Source organism: Meriones unguiculatus, chromosome 2 (assembly GCF_030254825.1).
Source record: "Meriones unguiculatus strain TT.TT164.6M chromosome 2, Bangor_MerUng_6.1, whole genome shotgun sequence".
NCBI lineage: Eukaryota > Metazoa > Chordata > Mammalia > Rodentia > Muridae > Meriones > Meriones unguiculatus.
The window spans coordinates 183,625,245-183,640,494 of record NC_083350.1 but is presented as its reverse complement, the minus strand read 5'-3'; the positions used below and the strand labels follow the sequence as shown (position 1 = coordinate 183,640,494).

At 40.7% G+C, this 15,250-nt stretch overlaps 1 protein-coding gene across 2 annotated transcripts; it reads right to left on the bottom strand.

Moving 5' to 3' along the window:
• Positions 1-114: 114 nt before the first annotated feature.
• Ppid (peptidylprolyl isomerase D) lies at positions 115-15,058 on the bottom strand. 2 transcript variants are annotated; one of them, XM_021653607.2, is made up of 10 exons: positions 14,831-15,058; positions 12,882-13,022; positions 9,707-9,813; positions 7,196-7,384; positions 6,139-6,261; positions 5,887-5,993; positions 3,358-3,499; positions 1,568-1,654; positions 1,441-1,483; positions 115-673 (listed from the first exon to the last, which is right to left on the bottom strand). In XM_021653607.2, exons 1-10 carry the CDS (start codon positions 14,913-14,915, stop codon positions 585-587), a joined length of 1,113 nt encoding a protein of 370 aa, XP_021509282.1. In that variant the 5' UTR covers positions 14,916-15,058; the 3' UTR covers positions 115-584. The 2 variants fall into 2 exon arrangements, with proteins under 2 accessions (XP_021509282.1, XP_060234442.1); XM_060378459.1 differs by lacking the exons at positions 12,882-13,022; positions 14,831-15,058 and adding an exon at positions 8,829-8,932.
• Positions 15,059-15,250: the final 192 nt, after the last annotated feature.

The window sequence follows — 15,250 nt, the reverse complement described above, 5'->3', positions numbered from 1 at the left end:
AGTAGCAACAGAAAAGTGTACTATTGGGCTTTGACAATACATTTGTTTTGTAAAACTTAAAAGTCTTCAAGTATGAAAACAAATGTGTTCTAGACCAGAAAGGACATCCAGAGCTCAACACTTAACGAAGTTTTATTGAAACATAGCCATGCCCACTGGTTACACACATAATTGTGACAGGTTATATCAGTGGTTCTCAACCTTTGCAACCCTTTAGTACAGTTCCCCATGTTGTGGTGAACCCCAACCATAAAATTATTTTGTTGCTACATCATAACCATAATTTTGACACTGTTACAAACCAACGGACCCACAGGTTGAGAACTGCTGGGCAAGGTGGTCCACAAAGCATACAACGTAGTGAGACTTTAAATGTACAGTTTAAACACTGGCCAGATACCACTCTTGGTGAAAATGCACTTTTAAAACGAGTCACTGTATTTCGTAACACTTTATTAAGAAGGAATCTGTCAACAATTCTATGTAAACAATGACAAAGAATCAAGGGAAACATCAAGGATCAGACAGTAACTTACATTATCTTTTATATAATCAATGCATATTTAAGCAAAGTCGAATCCTTATTAAGCAAACATTTTTGCATACACTGCCTTCTCTTTGTCTTTCTGTGCCTTTATCATTTGTTTGACTTTAAGCATTTCTGCCTGGATAGCTGGGGAGGGAAAAGCAATCAATTAATTTTCAAAGCATCTAAAAAATTGGGAAAACAACAACAAACTGCAGTAGTAACACTTAACTCTCCCCTGGCATAGTTCTGGTTTTTACCAGTAATATTTAGACCTACTGTCATTCTGCATCTGCTTTACCTCGGGTGAGTTCTTTCTACTATAGCTACTCTGCAACATACCCAATACATACAGTGTTTGGTCACAGCCACATTCAGCTTAGAAAAGGAATGTCGCAAACTTTAAAACTGCAATCAATACTTTCTTACTATGATCTTTTATAGACTAGCACTGATGTAATAGAACCTGCATCACAGCTAAAAGGGTCACAGAAGCGGTCTGAAGACCTCTTAAAAAGCTAGTACATTCTTGAGCAGAGTAAGAATGTAAGCTCTGCATAGGACAGCCACCTTGAATTCTTGTCTAATTTACTATATAAATTTACTGTATAAATCACTGCCTGGCCCAGTAAGAGGCACTCTGCAATATCTAAACAAATAAATATGTCAAGGTTAAGTGTACACTGGCTCATGAGGATCCATTTTTTTAAAAGACTTTATTTATGTGTATGAGTGTTCTATCTGTATGTACACCTGCATAAGAGGGCACTGGATCCCAGTATAGATGGTTGCTGAGAATCGAACTCAGGACCTCTGGAGGAACAATGCTCTTAACCACTGAGATATTTCTCCAGCCCCCGGGATCCATTTTTGAAGAACAAAATGAAGCTTCATTACAAAACCTGCCAATTTACCTTTGTCTCCTGGGGCTATCTCCTGCGCCTTCTTAAGATCGGCCTACAATGGAGAAGAGAATTTAAGAAACATTAGACATTCAGACTTTTAATGTGACTATTATAAAACAATGAGAAGAAAATTTACCAATGCTTGATCATATTCTTTTAATCCTTGCCATCCTTGTGCTTTGCGGTATAGTGCTTTGGTATTTGACGGGTCCATTTCAAGAGCCTATGAAAAAGTTATAACATCAGTATTTGTATCTAAAAGTGAATGTTATCAACTGGCTCCAACTCACTGGAGTTAGAGCACCTGTGCTCTACCAGCACAAGATAAGAGTATTGAGTGGCTGTATCTCCAGAGTGCTTCTCTCAGCACTGGTTTCTAGCCCAAGTGGACCCAGACTATTCAAGGAAAAAAACAAACAAACAAAAACATTTTAATTAAAGTTAAATATAGTTATGTTTTGATACTTTGTCATTGGTTCAAGAATGGTCCACCACCACCTAAAAACCAAAATCCACAGGTACACAAGTCAGAATGCCATGTAAATATTTGTCCAGCTGTGTTTATAAGTAATGATGAAAATAAAGTCTACATGTTTATCACAGAATAATATTCCACCTGTGGTTGGACAATCTGAGAACCCAGGCACATGGCGGGGCCAATTCTATTCTGAGCATCAACAACTTTTAATAGGTTTCTCCCCTGAGACATTTTTAAGCTATACTGTTTGCATAACAGCTCTTAAAAGAGCCAACACTGAGAAATTGTTTTCTTAAGATGGACAGTTCTGCCTTATGGAAGCTGCAGAGTAGACCTTCTCCCTTGCAGACTTTCCTCTATGCACATTCCCTTCTAAACACGTGTGTATACATTTCTTGTTATTCATTCTATCTATTTAAGCAAGGGGTAATGGGAGGGCTGGGACTGAAGGGCGGCCTCGTGAACACTACACAAGTACTACTCTGCCACTGAGCTGCACAACCAGGTCTTACTGAGCACAGGTGCATGCTCTAGGTTTAATGTGCAAAAAACCATTTAGTCTTGAAACTTTTTCAAAGTACCATTCAGTGTACATGGATGGCCTTTATTAGGACAAAACATCTTTCTGTTTAGTAGTAACTAATCTTAACACCAAATAGAAACTGTCTGCCCATTGGATCCTACTAGGATCTAGGATTTAAAAAAAATGAAAGTAGTTAGCGACATGGCTCAGGGGTAAAGGCACTTGCCATAACAGCCTCTAGAACCAACATAAGGTGGAAGGAAAGAACGGACTCCACAAATATTGTCATCTGACTCTTGCACTCACTGTGGCACACGGACACAAAATTAAGTATAAAGTGAAAATACACCAAGCCCAGCATGGACATAACATGCCTGATCCCAACACTTGAAAGGACAGGCAGAAGACCTAATTTGAGGTCAACCTAAAGTATACAGTAAGACCATGTTTCAAAAGAGCCAAGCCTGCGCTTAGGATCTATCTCCGCTGTAAAGCAAAGCACAAAACCCTGCTTTTGAGACAGGGTCTCTCTCACCTAACAAAGGATAGCTATGAGTTTCTCATCTTCCTACCTCTACCTCCACAGTGCTCGGATTACAGGTCTAGGTCACCACACTCTTACCTCTATTCTTAATCATTCTTGGATTTGTGTCCTATATGCCTAGCTCATAAATACAAATAAATAAGCACATAAATATGCTTTGAGAAATAAAAGCAGTTAGTACATATTAAGTGACAGTATTAAAAGCAAAAATAATAGATTATCAAAAAGAACTGATGTGCCAAAATATTTGGAAACAAGACTTAAGTTACATTTTGTCAAGCCTCATTAGGTCCTAGGCAATTAAAATACATTAAGGACTATTGCCTTTTTCTAATTTGTACGTCTAAATCCCACTCCTTCCAATCAACATCACAGACTTACCTCCAAACAACTGTCAATTGCTCCCTGCCAATCTGACATCTTCAGTTTACAAGCACCAATATTCAGCACACAACTTAAGGCTATAGGTTGCAGTCTGGATAGATCTGCTTTCTCAATAACAACCTTCGAACTATCCATGTACCTGGAAAACATATTAATAAAAGAAAGAGGTAATTCCACACTGCTTCAACATTGTGGCTGGTATTAAAGGTCCATCTAATACTTTATGATCACAATTTTCTAATGTTGCTTTTTCTTCAGATCCAAGAAATTAAACCCAGAGCCTGCTAGGCACACCTTCCTGCTACTGAACTATATTCCTAGCCCTATTTTTCTAGAGGATATTTTTACATCAACTTTTCCCCTAAGTTAACTAATATTAGCTCCCATATCTAATTATATACAACTCAGGTTCATATTACATATTTTCCAATTATGTTTAGAACCAGTATTCCTAGACAATTAAATTCAATGGAAAGAGGCTAAGAACTAAGTAGTGTTGATTTTTCAAAATACTGTGTTTGAGTATGGGTGCCAGGTAGCATGATGTGTATGTAGAGATCAGAACAACTTTGGGTAGTCAGTTATTTCCTTTTACTATGGATTCAGGGTTGGTCACAGGTTTTTTAAATAAGTCCTTTTACTCACTGACCTATTTAATCATCGATGTAGTATTAACTGTTTCCTGAAAAGAATCCTAGAAGTTAAGCTGAGGATCTGGTCCTAGAACTTAGTTTCTAACATTTCCTTTCTCCACAGGGAATCGACTCAGAGAAACTGCTTATTCCAGATACAAAAGCAAGTAGTTATAAGAGCAAGTGCTATGGTACTGTTGTAACATTCAAGCTGGGAATGTAGCTCAGAGTGCTTATCTAACATGCCAGGGACCCTGGGAACCCCCAGCATCTCAAACAAAAATAAAAACAGGGAAGAACTGATGACCTCAGTTTGGCCAATGGCAACCCGCATGGTAGAAGAGAGCAGACTCCCAAAGCTTGTCCTCTGGCCTCCTCAAGCACTCTTGGTATATGTAATTAAAAATAAGCTGAGTTTTAAACACCCAGATTTACTATGGCTTAGTGAGGAAGAGGGGCTGGCTCCTACAGAGAAATGCCATCTTATAAATGAAAGTTAAAACTCAAGAACCAAGCTCTCCAACAGTCAATGTAGTCATCTCACAAAGGTGCTTCAGTGACACTACCACACGTAGTGTCACAGTATCACTTTCTACTCACACAGGGGAAAAGGTACATCAGAATGATATCATGCTTATCTAACATGCTTGACCAAGTGCCCAAATACAAAACAGTGTTATCTTAAGAAATACAGAACATCACCCTACCATACCTCTTCCCAAAACATGCAAGCTCGTGATCCTAAAGAAACAATTATGTACACGACAACTGACTTACTGGGACACCACAAAGGTAAGGGATGCGGAAGACAGCTCACCTGGTAAATAAGCAAGAGGACCCGAGTTTGGCAGCACCCTCTCTCCAACCTCATATACACATGTTGGATGAGTGGAGCATCACTAAGGCTGGAACCTGGAAGATGCTGGAGGCTCACCACCCAACCAGTCTAGACTAATTGGCAAGCTCTAAGCCAATAAGAGACTGTCTCAAAGGAGGGAGACAAATGTTCCTGAGGATGACAGCCAATGTTGAACTATGGCCTCCACATGATTTTATATGTGTGGCCAAAGGATGCCTCAAAAGTAAAGATAATCATGACAGCCTGAGGTCAATCCCAGGACCCACGTGGCAGAAAAGAGAACTAATTCCCACAAGTTGTCCTCTGACCTCTACTCACATGCTGTGGTACACACAAATTATAAATATTTTAAAAGAGTTAAAAAAAAAAAAAAAGGCCCTAGAGGGGCCAGAGCCAATGACTCATGCTTTAAATCCCAATAGGCCCTGGTTTTGGGTGGTGGGGTGCTATACACAGAATAAGACAGATCTGTGGGTCGGAGACCAGCCTGGTCCACATAGCCAGTCCCAGGCCAGTCAAAGCCACATATAAAACTCTATCTGAGGGTTGGGGAATGGGTGTGATGACCAGGAAGAGAAAAACAGTATTACAGCTCCTTATGCTTGCACTCTGAATTAGAAAAGACAAAAGGTGAGACAATGTAAAACAGGGTCCATACTTGATACTGCCATTGTTACCTTATTGAGAGGGTGTATTCTGCCTCAGGAACGTAGGTGACTTAGATTGCCCTTGCTCTTTCTGGTGGACACTAAGTGCTGATATACTTAGGGTTGGATTGTTGGTGTAGCCCTGGGGCTATCCTGGAGCTAGATCTGCAGACCAGGCTGGCCTCCCCCAAATCAAAGATCTACCTGCCACTACCTCTGCCTCTGCAGTGCTAGGATTAAAGGTTGCTACACACCAGGCAAGAAATGTTACTCTTTCAATACACTGTTTATTACACAAATAACTTGCTAAATATGAGCGATTCTGCACTTAGTTCATAATTCAGTTTACACATTCTAAAAAGTAACTTATTAAAAATGTTTTTTTTACCTTAATACCTTCGCATATTTTTTAATAGCCATCTCCCAGTTCTGAGACTTGAAAAAAGTATTTCCAATGTTTTTTAAGTCTTCAGCTATTAATAAAATTTTATCTACCTGTATAAAAGATTACAAGTATGTTGGGTGTTAGTAAATAATGTTAACACAAACATTCTATCATTATGACAGGCTGAACAACCTTCTAGTACTAAGTACTTTAATTAACTTAAGTAATTAAAGTTTATTATCTGGAAGTACTTACATCTTTTAAATCTATATCTGCATCTTCCGGGAAATCTGGATGATTATCACCAGAGCCATCTTTGGGGAATATTCCCCAGTCATCCCCTTCTTTCAATTCTCCGCATTCTGCAATAGCACACAGCTGTAAAATGTGAAACTGAAGTGAGTATCTGAGATCTTACCGTCCACCTTCAAAGGCTGCAGAGCTCAAGGTTACACACACTACTACTCATGTCAGAGATGCGTCCACCTGCTATAATTACAGCATTTACTGTTAGTACTATGAACGCGATGAGCTGAGAACTGTATCACATATATGAATCTGTTATGTATGACTCGTCAGCATACTTGTAGCAGTAACTGGGCTTCTAACCCTCTACACTGTCTTGTTGCTTTATGGGTCTCACAGCCATGCTGTCCCATGGTATTTAGAATACAATACAACCTGAAACAATCGAGCAGTTTATACAGGGTGTAAAAACACATCAAGATCTGTGCCGAACTCCTAGTGAAACAGTAGTGTACTCACTGTCTTCTTTCTAGTGTGCACTATAGTCAACTATTGACACAAGTCTCACGGGTATGGGAAGACTTAGGCAATCTAACATAGATCACTTTGTTAAATCACACTTAAGCTGAAATAAGTACTAAAATCTCTTTTTTGGGCATAGTGGTTAATCCTAGTCCTTGAGTAGCACGAGCAGAGACAAAAGGACTACTGGACAATTCAAAGAAAGCCAGGTCTACGTTTCCTGGGAAAAACAACAACTCCAAAAAAGAAAAAACAAACAAACAAACAAACAAACAAAAAACCAGCCTCCTTTACCTAATCTTCTTAGCCATTGATTTTAAAAAGTTTCAAAGGGGGAGGAGGCTACAGCTGGGATACAAAGCGAATAAACTGTAACTAATAAAAAAAAATGAAAAAAGTGTCAAAGAAAAGTGGCCAATTCAGACTCCTTTAGCAAACCATCCTAACTTCTTTCCTACTTTTCTAGGCAACAACCACCTGACCCTGTAACCTGCATTTCTTTGACACAGTAACTAAGCTGGTGTTTATTTAACTTTTTACTTACTTTGGCAGGTTTTTCACCATTCACTTCTACATTTTCAAGCATCCTTGCCACACCTAGTCCTTTAATTACTTGACCAAATACCACATGTTTCCCATCCAGATGAGGAGTTGGAACTGTTGTGATAAAGAACTGAGAACCATTTGTATTGGGGCCTGCATTTGCCATGCTCAGCAAACCCTCGCGGTCATGCTGCAGAGATAAAAATCATTATAAGAAAAACAAAGTTAGAGGCCTAATATGATTTTCCCTGTATTGACTCTTCACCTAAAATAGATGGGGTGTACTGCTAAACTTTACTCTTCTACATCAACTGCACATATAAATGTTTGTTACTTCTTTTCTCTGATTTACTTTAAGAAAATCAAAGACAGTGTTCATAGCACTAACAGATACCTTAAACGAACAGAACTGGCCATCTGCAAGAGAGGCTTACACTTCAATATTAAAGATGAAGATTCCACAGCAAGGAAATCTAATAGGCTACTCTGCTCTTTTTGTAACGGCTATTTTTCTGAGAACCCCTGTACACTCCTTCCACACTCAGAAATAGGCCTACATTATGACTCTTCTTTTTCACTAAACTGAAAACAGTAATGTAGTACTGAATTAGACAAGTTACTCAGATAAGTACTTCCAATCTATGGCTTTCCTTCAGGCAAATCAATGACTCAAGACTATGCAAAGGAACATGTTTCCAGCAGTCTGTTGAAGCTCAAGCCAGCTTCTTTGCTTTGCACAGCGCAGGCTTCCTGAATGCATGCCTCTAGTGCACACCTCTCAACTCCTGGGCTACCTTCCTACCCGAGACACCTTGGTCCCATCAATCTAAGTCCCACTCCGTTTTCAAGGTCACCGAATCTGCACAATGCCAGAGGCAAGTCTTCTTTTCCTTTTGCCTCCTTTCCTTTATTCACTGCAGTGGTCAGAAAAGCCTCAGTTATTCTTTTCCTTGGCCTTCCACTACCTTTTCCCCGTTGCTGTCATTACTTTCCTTTTCAAATCTGTATTTTAGACCTGGTCTATTTGTCTAGCATAAGTGTTCAAACCTCCTCACTGCCTCAAATAATAACCTGAACTATCTAACATTTCTCCTATCACAGGAGCTGGGTGTAGTCCCACATGCTCTTAATCCCAGCACTCAGAAAGCAGACTGCTGATCTCTGTGAGTTCAAGGCCAGCTTGGTTTACACAGCTAGTTCCAGAGGTTGAACATTCCTAATCCAAAAACCAAGGTCCAACATGTTACAAAATCTGAAACTTTTGAGCAACAACTTTTGAGATTTCAGATGCAGGATGCTCAACCTATAAAATTATGCAAACATTTCAAAATCCAAATAACTGAAATATTTCTAGCCCAGAGCATTTCATAAGGGACATTCAACTTGTATCAAAGTCATACAAACAAATATATTCAATCAATTTACCACTTACATGTGTTCTATTATGTATTGTTATCTTCCACAGTCCCTTGTATTTTAATCTTGACTCTGAGGTAAGATTATAAGTAAATCATTTCTCATAAGCTCTCTGGTGCAATGACAGAAGTGTGCAACAGAAATTCTCTCTGCAAGTCATCCTATTACCTTGCCTATATGCCTCATTTCCAAAGACATCACTTTACTTTTGTACTTACATGTCTGTTCTTAAAACGGGAATGGTGCAATACACCCCGAACATTAACCATATCCGCTAGGTGGGAAATCCCCTGACATCCTGGATATTAGCGATGGTTTTGTTCTTCAAATTCAAGGATAAAGATGCACAAGTTACCATCCTTACAATAATGACAACATTTTTTGCTGGGATCAACTTTGCCATACGGGAGCTTAAAAACTCACTGGCTTAACTGAAGCATATAAAAACTGACTGTAGTGAAATAAGCACAGTATTTTAGCCAAAATATCATACTGGCTAGGTATGATATTGTTTATCTGTCATTCCAGCACTCAGGAGGCAAAATGCAGGAGGATGGTAAATTCAGGACCACCCTGGACTACACAAAAGCAAAACTGTTACTGGATAAATCCCTTCCACATTAAAGATGAACAGTGAACTGGTGTAGAGCTTGGGTGGCAGAGAACTTGCCTGGCATGCAAAAGACCCTGAGCTCACACCCAGTACCACACAACCTTAGAAAAGCTTATTTATAAATATAATTTCTTTTATAAGAAAAGTATAGCCCATACCACTGACAAAGGTTTATAAGCTTAGCTCCTAAGGAGGGTAAGTAAAAAGGACTGGGAGTTCTCAGCTACAGTGAGTTTAAAGCTAACCTGAGCAACTAGGCAAGCCCCAGTTTCAAAACAGAAAATGGGAGTAAGGTTAGCTGAGTAATGGAGTGCTTGTTGGGCATAAAAGCCCCTAGCACCAGAAGGAGGACCTAGCACCAGAGGGGAGAGAGGTCAGCATTCTGACCACAAAGACTTTTTTTTTTTTTTTTAGTATCTTAATCCAGGTGTATTTCAAATATATAATCTTTGTATTAACAAAAACAAGAATTTTTTTCTTTACCTTATAATGAAAATTTTCATCTTCAAATTTTTCACCGTAAATACTTTCTCCACCTGTACCATTATGATTTGAGAAGTCGCCACCTTGAATCATAAATTTCTTAATAACTGCAAAAAAAGGACTATGACTATTAGTAACTGAAACCAATGAAAAACAAAAGAGAACTTCCTAGGCGCAACTTCGGTCGTGTACCTGGCCTTTCTCCCACGCCCTCACCCCACCAACCTGCCTGGAAGACTTCTCAAAACCTACCTCCAACATAGATTTTACTAACGACCCCCGCCAACTCAAGAAATTATTCTTTGCACAAATTCAAAGGTATCTCCCTGTATAAAACTGTCACCAAGAGGGGCATACGAAAAGAGGGAAAATAGATGGGGTTGGGAGAGGATGGGGGAGGGGGCTACAGCTGGGATACAAAGTGAATAACTGTAATTAATAAAAATAAAATAAAAATTAAGAAAACTGTCACCAACACACAGAAGGCAGACCTAATTTGCATTACTATGCTAACTCTACTTATGTTTTATAAAAAGTAATAATCTTGTCCATTTGAACAAGTATCATTTTATTCCTTGAAAATACGTTATCTGCTCAGTAATGCCTGCTAAATAAACATTAAAATCCCTAATAGTGTTGAACACACAATTAGGACCAAACCTAGAGCCTCACATATGCTAGGAATGCATGTAAGAAATTTTTTCGTACACTTAATGACAATAGTTTGTCATGGCCTTTTAAAGGTTTCCAAAACCACCCACCCCCGATCAGAGAATAGGTTCATGGGACTCGGCATCTGGCTGCAGTGCAGTGATACAGCTGGCCAAGAGACAAGGAAACATAGTTGGGTGGTGTCCACGTGCAGCTGCCCTGGGCTTGCTCCCTCTTCTAAGTTACACAACTTACATTTCTCCTAGCAACAGACTCAGAAAAGCCTGTGATAATTCTTAATTCTGCCCAAGAAGTCCAAGCAGAATCCCAAGACCCCAAAAATATTTTTATATAAATTTATACAAATCATGAAAAGTATTCTCCTAACATGTTCCAACATTCCAGAATAAAAATATGTTTTGTATCAGTTACATTTGTAAAAATAGTATGGGCCTATAACCACTAGCTGTGTGACTTCGTTCTCCAGAGCCAGCTCTAGCCAACTGCTATTTTTAACAGCGTAAGTGGCCAAAGGTGACCTGTACAGATGGTTCGCTACTCTCTGGACACAAAAAACCCTATGAAAGCATGCAAATCAAGGGGTTCAAATCTTCCTTTTCTCTAAGAACACACAGGAAACAGCTCAGGCCATCATGGGCATGCATATCTGAAAAGCCACTAAGTATCTGAAAGAAGTCACTGTAGAGAAGCACTGCATGCCATTCTGGAAATATATAATGGTGGCTTCAGGAGGTGCGCCCAGGCCAAACAGTGGGGCTGGACTCAGGGTTGGTAGCCAACAGAGAATGCTGCATTTTCACTGCACACGCTGAAAAATGCAGAGCGTAATGCTGAACTAAGCGCTTAGAGATTCTGTAGTCACTGAACATATCCAGGCGAACAAGGCCAGATTAACCCAGGTCTGACTCCCCTACCACACTGAGATGATCCTTACTGAAAAGGAACAAACTGTTTTAAAGCCAAAAGAGGAGGATGAACAGAAGGAAAAAAGATATCCCAGAAGAAACAAAAACTTCCGGCACGGGAATAAATTCAGCATAAACTGCAGATAAAAGTGAAAAATAAATACCACTATTTTCTTTTCTTTTTAGCAGTATTTATGTGTATGTTTAAGTATGTAAATGTATGTCAGAGGCTGGAGAGATGACTAGGAGGTTAAGAACACTGCCTGCTCTTCCAAAGGTCCTGAGTTCAATTCCCAGCAACCACATGGTGTTGTCCTCTTCTGGTGTGCTGGTACATGCAGGCAGAGTACTTTAACACAATAAATAAATAAATCTTTAAAAATAAAAAAGAAAAAGTCATGTATGTGCCATGCCTGCAGGGGCCAGCTCCTGGAGTCCCTGAAGTTAAGTCACAAGAGGCTATGAGCCAATAAACATAGATACTGGGAACCCAACTTGGGTCATCTCAGAGCAGGAAGTACTCTTAACTGCTCAGTCATCTCTCCCCAGGTTAACTGTTTTCTAGATAGTTTTATTAGTATACTTTTGTTTTGGGGGCGGGGGGGTTGTTTGTTCAGAAAGGGTTTTTCTGTGTAGTACTGGCTGTTCTGGAACTCACTCTGCAGACCAGGTTGGCCTTGAACTCGGAGATCTGCCTGCCTCTGCCTCCTGAGCTAGCATACTTCTATTAAATACAAAAGTAAATAAAGTTTAAAACTTAAAAAAAAAAACAAAAAAACAAAACCTCAATGTTCATTTTTCTTTTTTTCAAAACAGGGTTTCTCTGTGTAAGTCCTGGCTGTCCTGGAACTCACTTTGTAGACCAGGCTAGTCTCAAACTCAGAAATACACCTATCTCTGCCCCCAGAGTGCTGGGATTAAAGGAGTGTGACACCCCTGCCTAGAACTCATTTTTTTTAATAAATACTATTTTTAAGAAAATTGTGTAAATCGGAGTATAATACCTTAGATTCAATCCCCTGAAATACAGAAAAATTACTGATACTGTTTATAATATTTATATTTACTGGGTGCTTAGACTTTTATTAGATTCAAAAATAAAATGGTGAAGGCATGTGGCTCCTGAATGTAAGACTACTGAACCTAAAGACACTGGGAAACAAACAAACAAACAAAAGACACTGGGACAATGGTCAAATAATCTGTGTGAAATGACAGTTAATCACACATTACCAGTGGGCCTAAGACATTGAATGTTAAACACTTCTCAAACAATTCTGCCCAGACTGTAAAATGACCTACGGTCAGCTTATTTATCTGTCATGCTACCCCCGCCCCCAATGAAATGGTTTGAAAGAAGAAAGTCAGAAGACTTGTGAAGCCAGGGTTGCCCATGTCTGGGCCATAACCTTTAGTTGCTCTCACAATCCCACTGCTCACTGCCAGCCTTTATAGCACTAAGCTATCACCTGTGTCCAAGTATCCTTCAAGATATTTAGCTGTGAAGCCTTTCCCCCAACCTCACTTCTGCAGTTGTTCCTGAAAGCAGGACTGGCATGTGCACCAAGATACCCAAATAGAGAAGTTGATATACGTACTTCGGTGGAAAGGGCATCCTTTAAAATGGAGTGCTTTCCCAGTTGTGGAGCCAGTGCCTTTTTCTCCTGTACACAGCGCACGAAAATTTTCTGCAGTTTTGGGAACAATATCTGCAAACAATTCTAAAACAATTCGGCCAACTGAAGGAAAAGAAAAGGTAATCTTGTCAGTGTGCAAAGTAACTAAATGGACAAACAAAAAGGAGTATACCTAACCAGTGGTTAACAGAGCTTTCTTTTAACAACGTATGCTATTAACTATAGTCACAATGTTGTTTAACAGACCTTTTGAGCTTATTTCTCTTAAATTGAAATTATGCAGCTTTGAAATCTCCTCAGCCTGTGGTACCTGAGTTCAACATTTTAAAGATCCCACAAAAGTGAGATCCTATTTCACTCCGCATAATATCCTCTAGATTCATATAGTCAAAAATAAGATTTCTTTCTTTTAAAAGGCAGTGTCATAATCTATTGTATACACAGCACACTGTATGTATATACATGCTTGCTAGATACTAGATTGGTGCAGTACTGTGAATCTGCTGCAACATCACAGGTATGCAAACTTCATTTCCTTTGGACATAAGCCCAACCATGGAACTGTTGGATATTATCTTTTTTAAAAAGATTCCTATTTAGTCTAAGGAAAGCTTTGTATATATAAACTTGAAACACCACACAGAAGATTATAATCAATTACAGCATCCAGGTGATTAGCAGCATAGGAAAGACACCATGAGTACAAATGGTTTAAAATCCTGAATCATTTAATATTCAGACTTAAAAAATAAGTATTCATTCTATGTGTGGGACTGAGGCATGCAGTGGGGAGACCAGGAGACAACTTCCGGCAGTCAGGGTTGGTGGCAGGCACCTTTACCTGCTGAGCTATCTCTCAGTGGCCCTATATTCAGAATTTCTAATCGCCATGTAACCAACAGAAGACAAACAGTGCAGCAAAGGTCGGAGTGGCTGGCGTTTTTAGATTTAGCCATTCTCTATGCTGTATGGAAACTGCCTATTGCAGCCTCTGAAATGGTTCTACTCTCAGCAACCATGGTTCTGAAGCACAGTGAATGCACATGTAAATGCGTGTACCCATCCCATTAAGTCTGTCCAGCAACTCTATAACATGTTTCAGGCTAAGTCCAATTCAGTTATAAGGCATGTTGTTCCCCATTCAATTCACAAGGGCTGAGAACAGTAGTTCTCAACCCTCTTAATGCTGCAACCCTTTAATACAGTTCATCATACTTGTAATTTTGCTGTTATGAATCGTAATGTAAATATCGAATATGCCGGGAAAGCAGCTCTGTGAAAGGGTCGTTCGAAACCTCTCAAGAAGTCTCGACTACGGGATGAGAGGCGCTGGCTTAGGGCTTCTTGAGTATGAATACAAGGCAACCACACAGCCATAGCGCTCAATTTCCTTATGCCAAGCCGCAGAAACGATTGCCTCCCCTAAAGGGCTACTATAATCAGTAAGGAAAAAAGCACTAAGCAAATTTAAGTTTGTAAATGACATGGTAGCTCCCAATGTATTTCACGTGCCAAGTGGCACATGGTGGAACCAGAGCCCCGCGGATATCCAGCGAGCACCCCGATCTATCCATCTCAGTCATCAGGTCGTTTTATTTTATAGTAAGTGGCGGTGCAAAGGCTGCAGGAAGCACGACCAAATAAAGAGACAAACGTGAAGGGACGCCACAATTCCTGAAGCAGAAATTTCCAGAAACTTCCGGGGGAACTACGGAAGAACTACCATCGCCTACAGGGCAGAGGGGTTCCGCTTGGACTCGCGGACGCCAGGTCTTGCTCCGGGTGGGAGCCAGGCTGCTATCTCCCTCCGCACCCCAGGTCCGAGCCGCCTAACGGCCGGCGGGCCGAGCAGAAGAACCGCGGCGGGGAGGCCCGGGCGCGGGAGTGGCTGAGCCGTTCGGGCCGCTCACCTCGCTCCCCTCCGATGTCTACGTCAAAGAAGACCCGCGGGTTCGTGGGGTTGGAGGGCTTGGCCGCCGGGGACGGATGCGACATCTTCTCTGCAGGCGCTGGGAGGCAGGACGCGGGGAGCTCGTGCGCGAGAGAGGCTCAAACGCCACCGGGCCTCTACGTGACAAGCTGGAGACGCGCGCAGGAGCCACTTCCTGCGCGCAGCCGGAAGCTGCTCGCCGGTTTCCGGTGACGGCTCCCTCTCTTCCGGTTCCGGGGCGTGGCAGCTACGTCCTGCCACTCTGTAGTGGCCGCTGTGACGCTCGAGTGTCTCTTACCGATCGCTCTTTCGCGGTCGTTGCCGCGTCCCTGGGCCGAGAGCCTAGAAATCTAGTCTCGGCCTGACAGTAACTGCCCCGAAACTTAGTTTATTCGTCTAT

Excerpts from the sequence above, each read along its gene's own strand:
- Ppid (XM_021653607.2), bottom strand. The coding sequence starts at position 14,915 with ATGTCGCATCCGTCCCCGGCGGCCAAGCCCTCCAACCCCACGAACCCG. Across the intron at positions 5,994-6,138 it reads CAGATATAGATTTAAAAGAT|GTAGATAAAATTTTATTAAT; the intron begins GTAAGTACTTCC and ends TCTTTTATACAG. Across the intron at positions 674-1,440 it reads GATAGCCCCAGGAGACAAAG|CTATCCAGGCAGAAATGCTT; the intron begins GTAAATTGGCAG and ends TTCCCTCCCCAG.